Consider the following 22,143-nt stretch of genomic DNA (forward strand, 5'->3'; position numbering starts at 1 on the left):
GGGGCCACTGATTAATGGATGAGTTAGTCCTTCTAGCTTCTTTTTCTAGATGGCAGCCTCCTTCTTTCACTTGGCCACTTCTCCTCCCTTACCTCAGGCCTGTGTCCCCATCTTTTCATTCCACATGTTCAGCTACATCCCATTACCATGGACATCTTAGGAAGATGTCAACCAAATGCTGGGACTATGGAGTGGAATATGTCCATCAGGAAGAGCTGCCGGTGATGGTGTGGATTAATGCCGGCCAAATTTTTTTTCTACCATTCTTTCCCTTTGCATACACTCTATCTTCATTCTTTTTGGGGGCAGAATTTCTGTATTTTAAGCTTCCTGTCAGTCAGAACTGTAAGTGCTGCTAATCCTTCCGCTGCCCTTCTCAATTAGTATATAAAGCTAGGAACCTCTCAGCATACAGACAGGTAAATGGACAGAAGAGGAACTGATTGGTTAGTTGCTCTACTTGTTGCTGCTGTCTCAATATCTTTTAGGCAGCCATTTTCTTACTGTTGTTTCTAAGGGCAGTTGGCAATTTGATGTCTCTCTTTCAGATGAAAGGACATTGGTTCCCCAGACAGAATCAATGATCTTCCCATCCGTCATAGTTTCCTGACAATTGCTCTTCTATAAAGTCAGACATCTGGAACCTTACTACAGAAAACAATCGTATAAATCTACTTTGCACATTCATCTACTTGAACAAAACAAAGGTATTCTAAATGCTGTCTAATGTAGGAAAAAGTTTGTAAAGATAGAGACTTAATTTCCCTAGCAGATGACAAAACTTCAGAAGTATGTATATAAAAACACCTGTTTCAAAAAGTGATATATTTATAAACCTGTAAAGGGATATATCTCAATGTATTACATTTCATTTGGCCTACTTTGACTGACTAGTACACAGTAAAGTTGAAATATCACGCTACCTCCTCCTTCCCAAAAGTATCACAATCCTGAAATATCTCTGACATAAACAATAAGTCTGGTAGCACACCTGCAGAAAAGGCATTTATTTGTGCTGAGGACTATTTATATTCTCATATTCTTACTGCTACCATCAATTATCATATAAATAGTTGAAGTCTTTACTGACTTATTTATGAATAATGCATTTGTGTCTATTGCCTTCAAGAACATGCTTTGAAGCTCATAAATGCTTTCTAATGCAAAACAAGAAGTAGCTTGTATGAGTTTACAGATAAGATGTTCAGGTTGTTTGGATTCTGTTCCAATATTTTTAAAGGCATGCTTGAAAGCTGCTCCAGTGTTATGCCATTCAACCCCTAAACCATAATGGGACAAAGTTTTTCATTTTTTTGACTAGATACTTGAGGCCTTGGCAGAATTGTATGAGTAATCTTATCCATCTGAGCTGCTAGTTCACTAGATCACAAGTATCACCCTACTACTTAACTTAGCTTTAAATCCTCTCCACTCCCCTAATGTTTGTGGTAAGAAAATGATGCTTTAAGAGAACCTTCCAAATTCAGCCTTCAGCCAGTTGAGACATTGCTCCTGAGACTTAAGTTGTGATCACTGAAGCTAGAACATGTTTGATGAATATCAAATAGCAAGTTAGCAATCATTCCAATTAGGTATCCCATTCCATCTCATTCCTATTAGGCTTCCTTGCTCCCAGACTTGCAGTCCAAGTTAAGGTTACTAGATTTTTTTTTCAATGAATCCAGGGGCACTTTTCAACTTCAATGGATTTTGTATGGGGACTGATTTGTAAATCCGGGGACTGTCCCCGGGAAACGGGGACATCTGGTAACTTTAGTCCAAGTGATTGAATTAATGAACAACAAGCACAGCAAAGTGATTTACAACAAGGTACTGCAAAAGGCACATGGTTTTCTTATGTTAGTTAACATGAATTAACACTGATTTGCTTTTGTAGCCTCAGGTAGAATGGCTGGCCATTCAGTGATTATGGTGGCACTGCCCTCCTGGCTCCCCTGCAATATGGTAGCAATCAGGGAATCATAAACTCTTCAGGTGCCTCAGGTAGAACATTAATAAGAGCCCCTGGCACCTGCTCACAGTATGGAAAGTACATTAAATTCTGAACGAATATTTTATCCTCTGTGACAGTGTAAGATCAGGAAATGCAGTTTGGCCATTTGCTATCACCTTGTTTTGGGGGCTTCATTCCATAGAGACCCTGCAACATATGGAAACCTTATGCTGTAACATCAGCTATTTATATGTACATGCTTGAACTTGCTTTTACATCCCAATTTGAACTTAGACCTTAAGTCACAGTTCCCCAGTTTGGATGTCATATAAGATAACATTATTATTATTATTACTATGGGGAGGAGTAAAGGGGGGATTAGAAACACGTAATTAATTTCCCATACTGTATCTTGAATACACTGTAGGAAGACTTAACAGTTGTAGGGAAGTAGGATAAATTGCTCACATGAAGGGTCAACTGATTGAAATTGAAGGCTGTCATATGTCTGGATTTTCCCAGACATTACCGGAGTTCCAAAGGCGGGAAGAACTCAACAACTTTGGGGTTTGTCTAAAAAAACCCTCAAAAACTTTCGGGTTGTCCTGGTTTTTACTTTTCGAAATATGGCAACTCAATGAAATTAAACCAACAAAACCATTTTAGCAGTTTGTCCATTTTTTCTTGCTTATATATTTTTGCTCAAGTAACTTAAGCGAGAAAAGCATTTGCCAAGTTTATTTTATCTTACAAAAAAAGAGTTGACATAAATGCCACTTTAAAGTAGCTGAAGAGACTGCATTTCGAAATGTTTATCTGATTGTTTCAGGGTGAAGATAAACATACTATTTTAAGTTGATAGTTATGCTATGACTCTCCAAAGAAATTTACATTTTCCCCTCTAGAGTTGGACTGGGGAATTTTTTTCAACCTGATGGGTAGTCTTCTGGGGTTAGCATTCCAGTAGTGAATGGAGCAGAGACAAAAGTGGTGAGAATAGTGGATGTGACTTTTTCCTTTGTACTCTTATTCCAGTTATGTGGAAGTCAGTGGTTTCCACAAACACTTCACCATGCAGAAGGCAGGAAGCATTATCACGTTCTGGCCAGGCTAAAGCACTCAGCCAGGCCAGTGAAGGGTGAGGTGGGAGATGGTGGGATGGCTGAAGAAGAGTCCTGAGGCCCAAATAGATAGGTCTGAATGGCTACATTCACTGCTCCCAGCCTGAGGCTTTCCATTCTCCTCCAGAGCTTCTGTGGAGACTTAAGGTAGTTCAGCATGAATGGGGGAAAGACCGAAGGAAACACAGGGTTGTAGTCAGCTAACTATTACTCAAAGTGAAACCACTGAGGGAGGGGGAAATGGTCAGGACTAACTAAGGCCCATTTATTTCAATGTGTCTGTTCTGAGTTAAAGTTGGGTCACTACAGCTAATGCTTATGATATCATCAATGCACCTTCCTATCCTCATAATCAGTTCATGACTTTTAATAAAAAATTTGGAATTCTAAAGGGGAAAGTAAGGTAATCCTAAACTTTGCTCTCCAGCTGCAAATGTTGACTACAGACCACACAATTTCTAGTTTTTCTGTTTCCTGATTCAAAATGAGCATTTAGAGAATTATTAATCCTACCCTTTGCAGCACCAAAGTACATTTCTGAGCAAGCTCAGAAGCACCATTCATTTCCAGGAATGCATATTACATGACATTAGACCTTTCTTCTTTAACGTGCCATCTTTGTATTGCTACACTGTTGAAACTTAGGGCCCCCATTTTAAGTATTTATTTGCTTCAGTAGGAGTGTTGGTGGTGGCTGGCAGTGACCCCTGGCTAGCATTGGAGCTTCCCAGCCACCACCACCCATTCTAGAAGACAGGAGTGCCTGGCGTACTCTGGTCCATGGGGTCACGAAGTGTCAGACACGACTAAATGACTAAACAACAACAACAAAAGAACAAGTACTTCAATAAGGCTTAAGCTGCCCATATCCAATTATCTCCCTGCTGTAGACAAGCTGGGGGGGGGGGGAATTAGGCTGATGGCTACTAGCCCTGCCTCCACATTCTCTGCATTTATCAAAATTTCTGTGCAGGGTTGATGTGTGGGCACTCCAAATGTGTAGACTCTGAATATGATATGTGAACATTTTAAAAATGTAAGGGTATACATGTGTAGGGTCATATGCAAAAGTCAGATCAGCACATGAGAGTTAGGAGCAGAGTAATCTTTTACAATGTGGTACAAATGTTCAAATTTAACCATCTCTAGCTGCTTCTTGGGCTTGCCGATCAGAAGGTCGGCGGTTTGAATCCCTGTGATGGGGTGAGCTCCCGTTGCTCGGTCCCAGCTCTGCCAACTTAGAAGTTCAAAAGCACACCCAAAAGTGCAAGTAGATAAATAGGTAAACGGTGGTAAGGTAAACAACGTTTCCATGCGCTGCTCCAGTTTCGGTGTTCTGTTGCACCAGAAGCGGCTTAGTCATGCTGGCTACATGACCCAGAAAAACTGTCTGCAGACAAACACTGGCTCCCTTGGGCTGTAAAGCAAGATGAGCGTCACAACCCCAGAGTTGTCTGTGACTGGACTTCACTGTCAGGGGTTCTTTACCTTTACTTTTTTAGCTGTTTTAGTAAACTAGAGATGGTGGTAAATTTAGGAAACTGTCAGGCAGGGGTGGGTGGGGAGCAAATCTGTGCCTTGCTATGAGCATAGTTCCAATTTCTGCTCCAAATTTGGGCTCAGTTCATAACGGGCTTTCTTCCAGTCAGTTCTCCTGGACAGCTCCCTTGCCTCCTCTCCCCTTCCCAAATCAATGCACTGTTGTGAATGGGGCACACTGGGAGAGAGGATAACTGCTGAATATAGTTGAGGGTATTCAGACCTCATTCTTAAGCCATGAATACATTTCATGGGATGCATGGGACTTCTCATTTCCTATGCATACCAATTTAACGAACTGTTCATATAAGCATAGAAATTACACCTGAGACGCAGCTTTTTTAAAAAAAGAACTGACTGGCCATGGAGGCTTTGAAAAACAGAATTCATCATAAGGTGAGCTGGGAGAGCTTACCCATCAGTATCTGTAACAAAGCATATGGGAAAAACTCCATTAGAATAAATGGGACTATCACATCATAACCATGGATGCAGTCTCAAGTGGCACACTGCAGGTATGTGTACTTCCCCTGGAGTTTGTTTCTGAGACATATCCAGCACTTTTTAAACAGCATTCTATCTCATTAGGGAAGCAGACAGCTGTGATTCATTCAGATAAGAAATATAAGTACATTTCAGCATTTATTTTACATCCGAAGTATTTTCTTTTGCATCTTCTTAAAACGAAACATGGGGACCTTTTTTTAATACAAACAAAAAACAAAAAACAGCATTACAAACCTACACAGCCCTTCTTATGTGCCAGTAACTGACAACACACTGGCATGATCCTTAAGCAAAAAGAGATAATTGCAATAAATGACTGCTTTTTGGCAGCAATAAGGAAAGAAAAAATCAACTACATTCTGGGTGAAAGGAACACCATTCAGACAGAAATATCTTCATTAACATTTAGTATATTTGCATTCACCAGATGGAAAATGCTTATGGCAAATACCTTTACTACAGCATTAATGAATATGAGAGATGAAATCATAAATTTGACTTGAAGCAAGCAGCCGCAAATTATATTTTACTTTGGTTAGCAAACACAATGGTGCTTATTTAATAACAGATGCACTCTTGTTGCTTTTTGTGCCAACTCTCATTTTGCAGTACAATATGCTTTTCTAAAAAAGTGTATGGATATATGTGTGAGAGAGAGAGCTGTGGCTTTCTGGTGCAGCTGTTGTCAGTCAAGGCAAAGCTATCTGTGCAATTTCATTTCCTTCTCGTCTAGCCTTTCATGACTTTCGTGGACAAGTGCACAAGAAGATCGAGACAGGAAGAAAGAACGGTGTATTGTTAAAAGCCATGCCGCCAGAGGCTTCAGCAATAGTTCACACCACACAGAAGCATCAAACAGCACTGGATCTTAAACTCCTTGGGGCAAAATGAGATTAAACTTCCAGCTCTTTTAGCTATTAGGGACTCCATAGCCTGGCCAGGCAATCTGAAGCCAAATAATTGGCTTTCAAAGTTTGGTACAAATGAACACACTGCATCATGTTGTATCACGTCCAGGATGCCACCACAAGGAGTGAGTTAATCGTAAATATTAGCATACACATAGACCCACAACTTACTAAGCATCACAATAAATCTTTCAGTAGTCCCCACTCCTCACTACTCATATTGCTACAAGGTAATGGAGTTCAGAATATTGGTTAAAGGCAGTGCCGTATGCTGCTTGTTTCACCACTCTTCAGAGGAAAGTTGATGGGAAAGACCACTTCAGTTAATTTGCAAGGGTGGGGAAATTTGAATACTTGTTTCAGGAAGAAGTAGGTTTCATACCTTCTTCAAAAAAACAAATTTCCATGGTTGGGAAATGATGGTAATCATCATCATTATCATCACCCTCTCCCTCCAGTCCACAGGATATCTAGCAGGTTTCCTCAACCTCAGCCCTCCAGATGTTTTGAGACTACAATTCCCATCATCCCTGACCAGCTAGGTCCTGCTAGCTATGGATCATGGGAGTTGTAGGCCAAAAACATCTGGAGGGCCGAGGTTGAGGAAGCCTGATATACAGTCTTGGAATTAGGAGGTAGGGCTAGATAGATCAGGGATGAAGCCTTGTGAGAACTGACTATGCAGAGATATGCCTTGGCCAGTCAAGTAAAGGCATTCCTATCCTAGGAATCTGATGGTTGTGGTGGTGGGACAATGGAGCAAATGGCAAAACCTCTCAAGGTATTCATAAAATAGATTTACAATTGATTCTGGCCCCTTACCCCCGAGATTTTTTACTTTTTACCCTGGATTCTCTAAGGGAGAGATAAATTTCTGGTCAGAACTGACCACTGGAAATTTACTGGATGCATCAGAAAAATAATTTATATTGGAGAAAGATATTAATTATTTGAACCAGAAAGAAAACAATATTTTTGCAGTGAAAAGTTGATGTGAATCGTTATCACCAACTTTTAAAATAGTGCTCACTGAAGACTGAAAAATAAAATTAACTGCATGAGGCTGGATTCAGCTAACCTGGTGCACTGAACCCCCCTCTACTTCCCCCTGTGGCTCCTCCACATCTACTCTGGAGGGTTCAGGAAACTCCCACAACAGCATTTGAGGGAAGAGGGGAACAATCATATTTGCATGACATTGATTTCCACCCATTATTAGCATCTGATGCGTACTCACCATTCCGACTCTCTTCATCAATTGGAACTATTGTTGCTGGAGGACCTGCCCTGGCCAACTTGCAGTCTACAAATATGAAAATAAAAAGTTACATCAAATCGCAGAGTATGATGACGGTGGAAAAATCTTTCTCATAAATCTGCAATAGGCACGACCAGTTTCCAAAGTACTTGCCCAGATTTTACCTAGCTCTTAATTAAGTGAACTCCCTGTGACATAATGGTTTTTCTTAGCAAGGTTTTAGCATAGGCTCTTGTACCTGACTTTAACAGCTTTCAGACGAGGACTGGGTTTACATGTAACACTATGCAATGGTTAACATAAACCAAGATTTGCAAAACAACAATGGATTGTGGTTTTTAGTGGTTTGTTCAAGGTTAAGGTGCTGGGCTGGGTTCAGATGACCAAATTAATCCATGGAGTCATTGCATAAGCAGAACAACAGAATTTCCCCTCTCTCTCCTGTCCCCATGTCCCCCCCAACCCCCCCAAATCTGCTCCAGAGGCTGCAAGGAACCCCAGAGTAGATATGGGGTGGGGTTTTTTCCAGGGGAGAGGGAGTCGAAGTTCTGTTGGACAAGAATAAGTTGTTCCACTCAAATAATGACTTTGTTGCATACAATCCACAGTTTATAAACCATGGCTTCACCTTACATGCAAACCAGGCCATCATCTGTATTGTTTTACTAGGATGCTAGCATCTACTTGCTAAAAAATTATGTCATGTACACAAACACCAAGTCTTTGTCACATCACAAAACAGTACCTTTCCCTTGCTACTTTTAAAATTGTGTGTTGTGCTAAACAGAAGTCCTTGTGCTAAACAGAAATCAGGACAGTGATAATGTGATGGTAATTTAACCCAAAAGAATAACACAAAAGAATGATTAAAAGGAATAAATTATAATTAAAGCTTCACAACAGAAACAAACATAATTGAAATTTAATTGCAACACAAGTCTCTAATTAGAGTGACTGAACAGAATTTCAATAAAGTTCTAAACAGAGTAAAAACAGACAAGCAATTTTCAGGAAGTTACTGTTTGCCATCTTACCCTCATATTGCCAGTCTGGAAGGAAGTTAAGAGTCATCAGTGGAAGCAGAGCAGAATAATGAAAGAAAATAAGTAAGATTTTGCTGTGGTTTGTAGAGAAAGTTTTAAAGACACATAAATCAGTAAAAGAGGTTTGAGGAAATATATGTATATTATTCACCACAGTGTAGCAGAGAAGTTGCTGTTAAGAGCCCAGGACAATCTTAACAAACGCAGTAATTGCAGTGTGTAATATTTCATACAGAAACCACCCACAGCCTACTTTAGATGAAATAATCATTTAATCTGATTCAGCAGCTTCTTGCATTCATGCAAAGCCTTCTCCATTCAACTCTGTGGAGAGGCAACTGCTGTAGAGTTTCCCTCCCAACTGAAGTGAATAGTATTTGCTGAGCTCGAGGCTCTGTGTGAGAGAATCTGCAAACCTCTACACTGAGGAGGGCAAGAGGTAATCTGATATTCATAAAAGAACAAGTAAAAGTGTTGTATGTTTTAAGAGCAATGGGCAGCAGAAGGAAAATCTAATTTGTTCTTTTAAATAGAGGGGATGGGTGACCATCTCATGATGTATATGATTCAGCTGAGATTCCTGCATTGTAAGGGACTGGAGTAGATGACCCCCAGGGACCCTTACAACTTTAAAGAATCATAGAATTGTAAGGAAGTGAAGATATATAGTTATTGTAAATTTATACCCCACATTTTTCCCTGACAGGGTTCAGCACAGCTTACAGATAAAATAAGAACAGCTATAAAGATAGGGGGAATCATTAAAAAACAATTAAACATTAACAGAATTAAAACTATGTGAGCATTAACCAAGTTAATGAAGAATATGAAACTTCACATCATCTATTAAGGTTTATCCAGACTTTTATATCTGAACTCTACATTATTTCGAAGCAGACAAAATGGAAATGCCCGTTTAATTTCCATTTGATGAGAGGATAAAATAATACTACAAATGGCAGGAGGACGTCAGTCCATCTTGACACTGCTTGGTCAAATCCCTTTTGACCCAGTCAGTGCAACCTATCCCAACCTGCTGCCCGTCAGCTGTTTAAACAACAAGTCCCATCAAACACAGCAAGCTTTGACCATACTGGCTTGAGCCCAAGGGAGTTGTAGTCAGAAGCATCCAGAGGGAAACAGGTTGGACAAGATTAGCTTAGTGAAAGGCAGGACTATCAGACTCTTCAAAGTCTCAGGAAGAAGGAAACAGAAAAGTCCTATTGCATGAATATGTCTGCTAACTTCCTTACACACCAAACCCATTTTTCTAACCACATAATTTGCAGAAGTAAAGTTCTCTTCTATTTGAATTTTCCATCATAGATTTAGTATTAGGGACCTCTGACGATTTCCTTCAGTCCATGTTATAAAGCAACCAACCCAATTTGCCCTTCCAAGGTTAATAGACACATTCTTTGATTTTCACACACTTTTGAATATACAGTAATCGGCTTAAGAAGACAAGCAAATCAAACCAAAATGTACACAAAAAAGTATATTTTAGTTTCAAATGCATACAGAAATGTTTATTTTGGTGAAAAAAGTTAATCAGGATTGCAGGTCTTCATCTACTGCAGAATGACGTGGAAATGGGGATGAATGGACTTATGAATCAATTTATACAAAAGTGACGCCAAATGAAAATAGATGTCCCTGCCTGCTAATATTACAAATCCCAGATATCCAGGCTAAACTATAGTTCTCTTTTACAATTACATGTCAGTAGGGGCATGGAAGGGACGCGGGTGGCGCTGTGGGCTAAAGCCTCAGCGCCTAGGGCTTGCCGATCGAAAGGTCGGCGGTTCGAATCCCCGCGGCGGGGTGCGCTCCCGCTGCTCGGTCCCAGCGCCTGCCCACCTAGCAGTTCGAAAGCACCCCCGGGGGCAAGTAGATAAATAGGTACCGCTTACCAGCGGGAAGGTAAATGGCGTTCCGTGTGCGGCTCTGGCTCGCCAGAGCAGCGTTGTCACGCTGGCCACGTGACCCGGAAGTGTCTTCGGACAGCGCTGGCCCCCGGCCAATAGATGTGAGATGGGCGCACAAACCCCAGAGTCTGTCAAGACTGGCCCGTTCGGGCAGGGGTACCTTTACCTTTACCTTTACCTAGGGGCATGTTTACACGGAGACCAACACACAGAAGGATTCTGCACGAACATTAGATTTTAACTATCTGCGGCATTAAATCTTCGTTACTAATGAGATTCTTTGCTCAAGTTGAAAACCTTGGACAGGAAGGTGGTAAAAATGCAAGAAGGGAGTCACAAAACAATGATGAGGGAATACTGAATTTACATCAGCTTGCAAATATTGCCAGGCAGAAAAAAAACCTGTGCTGAAATCAATATAGATGACAAATTGCAGATGAAAGACATCTTCTTAATTAAAATGCACATCATACATGAACAGTAGCAAACCTCAAGAAGCATTTCTATCTTTATATCTGTGACACTGCTTACAATACTGAAACAATTCAGCTCATGCCTTGCACTTATGCTGCTTGCATATCACAGCTTTTATTTTCATACCCTGGAGAATTCAAGGATATCTATTTACAAAGCAGTTTTTGATATATATTTGTTGCTACATCCTTTAGTTCAACAAGATGCACTCCATGTTCAAGAACTGGGCTTTTTAAAAATTAGATTTTTTCAAGTCAGTGAACACTGAACATATATACTGATATAGTATCTCTCTCTCACACACACTTTCTCTGCTTGTGCTGAAAAGTGTGTCAGGAATAATAATAAAAAAACCCACACACATTTTGAAAGCACAGCTACCACCTTACTCTTGTGATGCCTCTATGTGAAAAAAGATAAATATTTTCTTCCCACTATAATTTCACTTCCTGTTTAAGAAATACAAACAAAGATGAATAAATGCTATTTTTAAAATTTTCTATCCCATCACCAAGGACCTCAAAATGAAGTGCATGTTATCTTATTTTAACTTCACTTTCACCATCTGAGAAAGAATAATGTGACCATGCCTACCTAACTGTGTGACCAAGTAAGAATTGCAACCTGTTGTTTCCATATCTAAACCCAATACCTCTTCAGTGACACTAGCCTAGATCTTCCTCACAGCATGTTGATGTTTAATTTTCTAGAACGAAGGATCATGATGCAAAAAAACAAAACCAAACCAAAAACCACAACCCTACAAGTGAATGATAATAGGAAAGACTGTGCAGTCACAGGGGCCAGACTGGTAGTGGTAGAAGAACCACAGTCTGCAGTAGGCAGCTATAGCCACCAATCATGTAAATTTCCTGCAATAATGCTCTGGTGCAGCATTGTTGCAGAGCATTGGGGGGGTACTTAAAGTGGTGGTCCTACAGAAAGTAATAAAAAAAAGGAGCTGGGCTATACGTATGGGCCAAATCCACAACAGGCATCAGCACCAGTGGGTCTTGATAACAACTTGAGGTTTCTGAGCACTGACGTTGGACGTGCTCTAGATGTCTCCTTCTGCTTACTATATTTATTTCATTGTAATCTCCAATGTAAGGGGTGTGGGTGGTGCTGTGGGTTAAACCACAGAGCCTAGGACTTGCTAATCAGAAGGTCCGGCGGTTCGAATCCCCAAGATGGGGTGAGCTCCCATTGCTTGGTTCCTGCTCCTGCCAACCTAGCAGTTTGAAAGCAACACAGTGCAAGTAGATAAATAGGTACCGCTCCAACGGGAGGGTAAACGGCATTTCCATGCACTCCTCTGGTTCGCTAGAAGCAGCTTAGTCATGCTGGCCACATGACCCAGAAGCTGTACGCCGGCTCCCTCGGCCAATAAAGTGAGATGAGCGCCGCAACCCCAGAGCTGGTTACGACTGAACCTAATGGTCAGGGGTCCCTTTACCTTTACCTTTAATCTCCAATGTGTGCCTATTCATTTCAGAAACTAAAGAAAATTTAAGCAAAGGCAGTTCTGTTAGTTTCTAATTAATCTGTACGAGAAACAAATGAAAAAAGATAAATGAATGGGAGAAGAGAATGAAAACTATTCCCCCCCAAACACCATTATTTCCATTCCATTCTCCTAGGAGATCTTACTGAAAGTGACAAGAGGCACTGAATTGTATGGTTTTAAAAAGAGACACATTCCTAGAACAGTATATATGTGTGTTCAGATGTTTGCCAGAACATGCAAATGCTCTGTTAATAGAGGGGGGCAGGGAACACACCCCACCAACCTTCCTCATGTTGTGCAGGAATGGTCTGTGGGGGACTTCAACTCATTCAAATGGATTTTCAGTAATTATGCATGCCGTAACAAACAACTCTACACTTGGGAATGCATACATTTTCTTACTGTTCCTCATTGTTTGTTTCCATTTTTATGTTGTTAATAAAAAGTGAACTGTGGCTCAACAGAAAGCGTCAATTTTAAGTGTCAAAGAAGTAGCACAATTAAAGTAATTGGCATACTGCCAATTACTTGACCCAAGAAAGACAGCAGATTGTGATTATGCTCAAACACATCCTCAAATATATTTCATCAGAGGTGTAAAATATTTACCGTAAATGTGCCTGCCAAATCCTAGTATAACACTCATGTATATTTATGTTAAAGTGACATGAACACACAGACACACACTGAGTTGGTTACAACGTGGCGCTGATAACACCAGTGTCACTGGTTTAATCCCTGTATGGGTGCCCATTTCTGCATTGAAGGAAATTGAACTGGATGATTCATGGGGTCCACTCCAACTCTAAGATTCTACCATTCTAGCATAACAATATTGAAATAGACAGACTCAGTAGAACAAAATATGTTCCCATCCTCTCAAAAACAAGTTCTTCCAAACATTAATTTTTCTCTATTATTTCCAAATGCCAATCCTTCCTCAATTCATTTGTGCCACTTGCGTTTTCCTTCAATACAGTCTGATCTTGTTTGTAGCCTGATCCTCTGCTTCCCCCCCCCCGGAGGGCATCTCCATCTTCACAAGATGATGGGACTCAGAAAGCAAAAAGTAAGCTGCAACTATCTAATCAGCAGCCACTCAATATGCCAGCTATCCCACTTCTCAATACTGCAGCCCAGCAAATGGCAACATGTTACTCTAGTTTCTACTGTAGGGGTGGCCCTAGGAAGGAAATTCAGCGATACCTCCAATTTTTTTCGTGCCTCCTGATTTGGCATGAAGTGCCATCACCATCTTGGATACTTCAAAATCAACGCCAATTCTGAAAAGCCATCTTAAGCACAAAAAGTTCATAATTTTTTTGCACTAAAGGCAGTGGTTTAACAGATTAGCATAATGAACCTCTGTGTCCTGTAAATCTTCATAGTGCACATGGCAAGCGGCAAGCACCATAGTCTAAGCTAAAAGTTGTACTGACCACAGTCTCAAAGGCAATGTTAGAGAAGAGTCAGGCAATCCTATGATCAAATACAGGTTCAGGTCAAATGCAATGAGAAAGGTTCAAAGTCAAACTGTAAAGCCAGGTTCCCATCTCTGACAAAGATCCAGGGTTGGAGTCCTAGGGTCAGTCCCAATATTGCATTCCTGAAACAGTCTGGTGGCATTCGCAAAACAGTCAAGAGCCCACCAACGGTGAAGGTTGAGCAGACAAAGTTCATCCATGAACTGATAAACTCTTCGTTGTTTAGGTGTGGAAGTAACCCCTTCCCTAGGCCAAAGACTGAGATCTTAAACCAGTATCTCAGGGCAGCCTGTTATGATTTGTTGAGAGAGGGCATTCACCTGTCTCTAAAAACAGAATTGCATTTGGAACACAATTTGAAACCTGTAAAAGGGACCTGAGAAACTTTGCCTGGAACCCATCAAACATGGGGAATGAGCCATTGAATCAGACGTTTGAGGCGTAGAGGAGTTGAGAAACAGATTTTGTATTAAATACTGGCTGATGGAACATAATGGCCTCCCCTTGTATAAAAGAATCAAAGTATAGCCAGTTTGCATACCTCTGCCTTTTGATAGGTGGTGGAGCAGACAAAGAGACTCTGCCTTGCTTCTCTCTTTCCCCCTCCCAATCTTATTTGACACACCAAAACTTGTTTCAGCTGTGTGGCTGTTGCTCTGCTGAGTTGCCACATTCCAGGACCCTTAATGAAGCATGTGATCATCACCTGCCCTGTGCTCAATCAAGCTGAGTGAAAACAAACCTCCTCCTGGACCTAAGGAGTCCTATTATCTTCACCTGATCAACTAGTAAGCTGGACTGTGTTCTCCTGCCTGTCTCAGTCTCTTAAAGTGCACTTCCCACTGTTCACAACACCACAGAGCCTGTTGTGTTCCGGAGAAGGGGGCACTTCCATTTCTGGTGATTGTCCACTTCCCCTGGCTCCCATGTACTTTCGGCTGCCCCTTCAACATCCTCTGATGTCCACTGAATGCATCCTATGTCCCCAACCTCCCCTTTGCCACCTTCCGCTTGCCCCAGTGTGTCCCAATCATGGCTACATCCCTTGATGGGATCCTCTTCCCCTTCCTTGGTGTCCTGCCAGCTCATGGCATTCTGATGCCTCAGATGGATCAAACATTCTCTAACATTAGAAGTTATGCCAGACCTGACCTTCACTCTGCACTTTCTTAGATTGCCATCTTATGGCACTGGGATGCATAGTTTAGGATGCAACAGATAACTCAGTCAGCCAGTGTTAATTCCACAACCCCAGCTCAGCCAAAGATACACTGGCATAACTTGCACAACCTGGTTCAGTTGAAGGGCATTCTGGGGACCAGAGAAGGGTGACTTAGGCTGGATCCTAAGCCCCTAGAGCTCAGTCCTGGGACCTGGCAACTCAGCAGAGAACACTATTTTAAAGGTCTTGTGCACAGGATTGCTTCCTTATTCTGTGAAATAATTATCTTTGTACATTAGCCGCAGCCCCACAATGGTCAATTGTGCTTTATGAAGAATGAATGATCCTTAAAACAAGGTGCAATGACATGCTTGCAAAAAGCACCTAGGAAACTAGAAGTTAGGGGATAATATAAACAAACAAATAAAAGGCATTTGAACTTGTTGACATAATCAGCAACACTGAAATGTGTGCCTGTCATCAACATTCAAAAATTCTCACTCTTTGAAAAAAAATTGTATTAATTAAATGAAATAACCCATGACTATATTTTCAGTTGCTGTTAACACTTTAAATTAAATGTTCTAGAATGCAAGTGAATGCAAGTGTGAAGACAACATCACAACATCATCTGAAATTTCAGCGAATTAAAAACACATGAGCCCGGGAAGACAGAAACTAGCAGAGAACACCCAATATCCAAACAGACCAGCTGTCCCCGACCTGATGCCCTCCAGATGTTGTTGGACTACAACGCCTATCAGTTCCAGGCAGCATGGCCAATGGAACAAGGAAGAAGGCAGCTGTAGTTTAAAACATCTGAAGGTCACCAGGTTCGGGAATGTTGGAGTAGAGTCTAATGTAAACAGACAGACAGGTACACACACACACACACACACACACACACACTAGTTAAAGCAATACTCCTTTTCCTTGATGTGTGATGTGTATGACAGGACACACAGTTTATTTTTCCAGTTTACTGATAAGTAAAATATGCCAAATCCATTGTGATTCTAGATTTCATAGCCACAGGGTGACAATGCAGATAAAGCAAAACATTTTGCCATATGCTGTAGAAGTAATAAAGGAAATGACCCTGTGTACAATACAAAAAGCAAGTATTCTCTTGCATTTTTGGAGCGGGAGGGGAAACATTTCACTTCCTTTTAAGGTATTCCTGCAATTTAAATTGCGGACAATGAATAAAATGTTAGACATATGTTGCATTTTTAAACACACACACACACACACACACTTTATTGTCCTAATTATCCCTTGTGATCGATTGTCTTATATAACAGACACACAATGAACATCATTCTTAAAAATGAAAACCTGGGCTACAGTTCTCTGTGGCATAGTGATCTCATGCCATTTCCCCCAGCATTAATCAAACTGGAAATCATGTGTCAATAAACAAGTATTCCAAAAACATTATAGCCTACTGGCTCTTAGCAACACAACTCCAAGGAAAGCTAGGAAGAGAGACTGTACTTGAATCAATTCTACCCTTGGCAATGACTGATGTTTGCTCTTATAGCTGGCAGATGGAACTATAGCCACTGCAGTGAAGCCAGAAATAAGGTAAGGAGGCCAGAGGCGTTCTGCAAGCATGGAGTGTTTCATTCCAAATGATGTACTACAGATCTCATAGGGCCAAGCTCAACCCAGTTAGAGTGACATGATCTTTCTCCTTCATAACTGGAAGGAAGAGAAATGTCTCTATGGTGAGCTCTTCTGAGTTTTGGGTTCTATTGCTCTGTTTCAAGTGTGCAGTATCACACAATATTTAGCACTAACAGAAAGTGTATCATCTTGTGGCTGATATGTTTTGCCTCCATGTAAACAAGGAAAAATCTTGTTTGTCATGTGAGACTAAAAAACCTTGCACTGGGTTTACACTGGAAGAGACTTAAATGTCAGTTTTTATGAATTTGCTCCCCCATTGAACCAACTGCATAATAATCACATATCAATGTCATATTATTGTTTTTATTATGTGTTATAATAATAATTAATAATAATAATAATAATAATAATAATAATAATAAAATTATTTATACCCTGCCCTCCCCAGCCAAGACCGGGCTCAGGGTGGCTAACACCAAATATAAAAACGATTGAAATACAGCTTAAAATACAAGATTAAAATACAACATTAAAACATTAAAATACAGCCTCATTTCAGTGGAAACTGAATGAAAAACCGGGGGGGGGGGGATGAAAACGTCAAGTCTAACCAAGACTAACTATCTAGACTGGTTCTACATGGGCCAGAAAAAAAGCCAGGGAAGTCCCCAAATAGGAGTTCCAACAGAGAAGGAGAAAGGAAAAAAGAAAGAGGGGGAGGGAATCAAATTGATTCCATGCCAAAGGCCAGGCGGAACAACTCTAGCTTACAGGCCCTGCAGCAGGAAATCAGATCCTGTAGGGCCCTGGTCTCATGAGACAGAGCGTTCCATCAGGGCCGGAGCCAGTGTTGAAAAGGCCCTGGCTCTGGTTGAGGCTGATCTGACTTCCTTAGGGCCCGGGACCTCTAGGGTGTTGCTATTTATGGACCTTAAGGTCCTCCGTGGGGCATATCGGGGCATTATCTTGTATCTTTATGCTATTAGCTGCACTGAGATCTATGGATTAAAGGGTGATATACAAATTAAATAAATAAATAAATAATAAAAGTTCAAATGTTTTTGCTTGTTGGAAATAGAAAAAGAAAGGGGGAAAAAACTCCATAATTTTTCTTCTTCTTTATTTTTTAAAAAAGCAAATAAATGGCTTTACAACGGATTATATAACCTCAAGGGCAGAACATAATTCCAAATTGTCTGAAATAAAACTAGGTTAAACATTTCACCCCACTCCCCTTTAAAACACTTTTTTAAAAACCTGACAAGCTGCAGTACAAGTTACTAATAAAGAGCTGCAAAGAGCCATACATCTAAGTCATTTGAGTATCTAAGCAACCCAGTGTTAAGGGGAAATTGCCCTGTTTCGTTTCCTGTGTAAGTGAATTCAGAACTACAGCTGTGCAAATTAGGATAAGCTTGCCATAGCTCTTTACATTAGCTAAATTGTAGTATAATTCATCTGTATTGAAAATAGCATAAGAGGGGCTTTCAGTCTATTTCCAGCTCTTCCTGCAGAGAGATTCAATTGTAAAGTCCCTGGAAGGAATGACAGTGAACTTTAAACTGTATTCATCGAGCACCCTTATAGTATACTTGTAAACTACACTTGGTTTCTGGGCTATGGTTCAGACTGTAAATTAGGCGGCTAATTAAGCAGCATTTGGAAAACTGTAGCTCAAAGATTCAGAAGGGGAGATGGCAAGGAATAAAAGGTTCTTGCGAAAAGTTGGCCAAATGCTAATTGTTGACTCTGACGACAATGTTGCTTTTCTTTCTTAACAAAGCAAAGGCTAAACCCTTGGCTTGCTGTGTTCTAGAAAAACAAATAAAGGAAACAAATGTGAAGTGTGTGACCTCTTCTTTCAGTACCATTAGCAAATGGAAGCTCATTCCTTGAGAATCATCTGAATGAAGCATTTTCTCACTCTCAAGCAAAACAGTTTTGTTGTAAAGAATTATAATTCCCCTTAAGTGGTTTGAACAAGCTAAGTACCAAGGGGAGAGGCCAGTAAATCACCTCCTAAAAGTAGTCATTGTCAGTGAATATCTCTTTTTCATTCAACTGGTAAAAAACAACATACATCTATTTTTATATATATATCCATGTAGCATGTAAGGGGGTGTCAGGGAACATGCTAGTCATTCTAATGGATATCCACATGTTCAGCCAGCAGGTGAAGAAGATTCACATGTGTAGCTATGTATGCAAGCAGAGCTACTCACAGTGGAAAGGAAACCTTGATTCGACTGGGGCCCATCCTCATATGAAGGAGCTCTGTGTGACGTCCAAGCATGCAGATGCTGGGGTTGTGGCTGCTGGACATGCTCACAGCAGTGCCAATCCACACAGCCCCATTCACATTCAACACACACGATGGATCATCTGAAATGTCCTACATCTGTGTTGCATTCCAACATAACCAGGCAGCGGAATGCAAGATATGGCTCTGTTGATAGAGGGACAAGGCTCTACAAATGGCAATGGATTCTTATCTGCAACTGGATGTTGTCAAGAAGCAAAGCTCGCACACAAGGTATTTTGGGTGCCAAGGGCAGGATTATCCCCTTCCCCAACAGAAATCTTGAACACCATCTTTATGTTTCCTCCAACATAAGTGAATAGCTGCCATTCACAGCAATGGGATTAAAGAAACCTTGAAATTATTGCTCATTTCAAGAGGAAACACTGTCGCTTGTTTACTAATATAAACACTGCATAATACTAAAATGTCATTTGAAAATCTGTGTAGCTGTAATTACTGAACACAGCCCAAAGGGCATACCTTCCACATTAAATGTAAAGGAAATAAAATGCTTATTTTTTCAAGTAATTTATTCATGGAAGTTTTATTGGTATATGCCATCATGTTACCTTGACAGGCATTCTAAAATTTAATTGAGAATAGCCTCATAAACTAAGAGCTACTGTATTCACCAATTAAATTAAGTATAATTTGGAAAAGGGGCTCATTTTTAAATGACAGATACCCTTAAAGTAAGTGAAATTAAGTACTCTCATTAGGGATCCACAAGTACTGTAATTTTTAAGACACAAGAGGTTAATAGCAAATGCTTCTTATAATAAACAACTACTTCATTTGTCTTATAAACATTATCTTACTGGTTATAACCCACAGTGAAATTCTATGCACGTCAAGAGATTGTATACACGTCAATGCAGAAGAAAGCCTTACTGAGTTCTATACCAACTGTATGCAGGACTGCAGCCTTAGGGAAGAAGTGATTCAACTTTGGTTGGCAAGACAATTACAGTCATTCCTAGATCTGGATAGCCTGACCACACTTGTCCGTGCATTGGTTGGATAACTGCAATGTGCTCTATGTGAGGCTGCAGCTGGTGCAGAACGTGGTGGCTAGGCTGCTTATGGGGGCAAATTTCCTCCAGCATGTAACACCCTTCATCTGAGATTTGCATTGGCTGCCAATATGCTACCAGGCCAAGTTCAAGGTGTTGATACCAATATATAAGGCTCGATATAGCTCAGTACAGTACTAGGTTACTTGAGAGACTGCCTTGTCTGTCAGTAGATTGCTGCAGTTTGTGGAAATGTTTCTCTTGCAAGTTCCAAGGATCTCAGAAGCCTACTCCACAGTAACTCAGTCGGGCTTTTAGTGTGACTGCCATTGTTTTGTGGAATAACATTCCTATTACAGATGCCTACGATCTGTGGTGTCTGGAAGCAATCGAAGACATTTTTGTTCTGACAGGTTTTCCCAGCAGCCATGAGTGCTGCTTTGCTGATTTTATTGTACACTGCCTCAATTTGATTAATCAATTAATGGTGACAATGTTTATAACAAAACCTTTCCACCGTCTCAATATTATGTGGCAAAGTAGTCTGGAGAAAGAGATTTCACGTTAAACCACAAGTGACAATATGGTCTGGTATTGATAACATTTCACATGACCATGAGAGAACACTCCCACAAAATTACCTTGTCTTGCAAAAACTGAGAGGAAAACCCACCATACACTAGTAGTGGTGTTTTAATTTCAAAAATACCCAGGATCTGTAGAGCATCCAGCTGCAAAGATGATGACCCCAAAGGGTGGTAGGGATACAGCCCTTTGAAGCCCCTTAAATGAGGGGTATATGCAGCGTGCAATGATTATGTCCCCAACCTGTATTCTGCGAGATTCAAAAGAATACATACAGCTTCCCTGCTGATTAATAGGATCAGGCTCACTGGGAGTAGCAATATTAGACATTTCTAGAGACAAGAATGCAGGCAGTAAGGCATTTGTTGTTGGCCCTCTGGGACCTGGGGTGCAGATTCCTTGTCTTTAGGAGGAATCTTTAATGTTCAGCCATGAGTAGATGAGAAACAAAAGTTTAACTGAAAACAACTTAATGTCAGTATAAATCCACATTGCTTCTTCATCAGTTGACAAAACCTTTACAAATCAACCTGTTCAGAATTATTTTTTGGCCACAAACTGAATCTGAATTTAATGAACACTCCACCCCATCACTCTACTGTGGTGGCAAATTCTACTTTAACAAAATCTACTATTGATTGCCGTCTCTTCAGTGTTCTAAGCATATTTGCAAGTAAATTTGCAGTGCTCTCTACCATTCAGCACACACTTTGCCTGAGGAAGGAAGGGGCACGAAAAACAATCCTACAGAGTCAACATGCAAAGCTTCTTCTCCCTGAAGCTTTTCTGGGGTGTTTGCTTTAGTATCTGGCATAGACTTGGGGTTTTTCAGTCCATCACACACAAGCAAATGGCTTTTTTCTTAATCAAGTCATTCTGGACAATTATGTTCCTGAGTTAATTACAAATAGTGGTTGTCCTCCCCCCCCCCATTTACAAGAAACTGTGATGCAATCCAATAACATTAGTGGTTGAACTCTGCAAATGAGGACAGGATAAGTGTTCATAAACATCCACACACACCAACCACCTCATAAGTAAGGGAGGTCATTCAAAAAGAGACGTACTACAAGCATGGGGGAGACATCACAAATTTGTATCTGCTGATTTACAGGAATATAGGAATTTCAGCTATGAGCTCTAAGGCAGGCAGGAAGAAATATCCCCACACAGTCTCCAGCAATGTGACACAGCATAGTGCTAATTATAGCTGTTTGTCCCATATTTTGCTTTCTTCTGGTACCACAGGGTGTTGGATGAGCAGTTTGGTAGTAAGGTGAGGAGAAGGCACATGGAGTGAAGAGTGAAAAGCATCATGGGGAGAAGTTCAGCTCCAAAAGAACGAGGAGTGGGACAACATAATGGGAACTCAGGTGTGAGTGGAGCAAGACAATTGGCAATAATTACCTGAACCTACATTTATAAAGCTGTTTTAAAATTTTTCTTTTAAAAACTTTGCTCAGGCAAACACATAAAATGAGCTAGTGCCATTATTACAAAACAAACAAAGCAAACTTTACTATTTGCTTGCCAATGGGGCATTTTGGACCGTGACCTTCTTTACAAAGCAATTACTTGCAACTCTACTTTTGTGCATTCACCATGCAAATCTTGCTAATTAGTTATCATTTTCGCCAAAATGCTGCATTGCTATGGTGCCCCGTCTTCTTAATTTCTTCCATTAGCTAGTTAATATGCAGAACACCTGACACAGAGATAATCCATC

The 22,143-nt window shown here is 40.6% G+C and overlaps 1 protein-coding gene across 12 annotated transcripts in view; it reads right to left on the reverse strand.

Annotated features, from left to right (window-relative positions):
- PCDH15 (protocadherin related 15) overlaps positions 1-22,143 on the reverse strand; it is a 659,401-nt gene that overhangs the window by 261,348 nt on the left and 375,910 nt on the right. For 11 of the 12 annotated variants that reach the window (XM_082222007.1, XM_082222006.1, XM_082222003.1 and 8 more), the window contains 2 exons: positions 8,322-8,336; positions 7,267-7,332 (listed from right to left, as the gene is read on the reverse strand). In XM_082222007.1, the coding sequence (XP_082078133.1) occupies positions 7,267-7,332; positions 8,322-8,336 (81 nt within the window). The remainder of the gene's footprint in view (positions 1-7,266; positions 7,333-8,321; positions 8,337-22,143) is intronic. The other variant, XM_082222001.1, reaches the window with a different exon arrangement.

Source organism: Podarcis vaucheri (assembly GCF_965113315.1).
Source record: "Podarcis vaucheri genome assembly, chromosome: 5".
NCBI lineage: Eukaryota > Metazoa > Chordata > Lepidosauria > Squamata > Lacertidae > Podarcis > Podarcis vaucheri.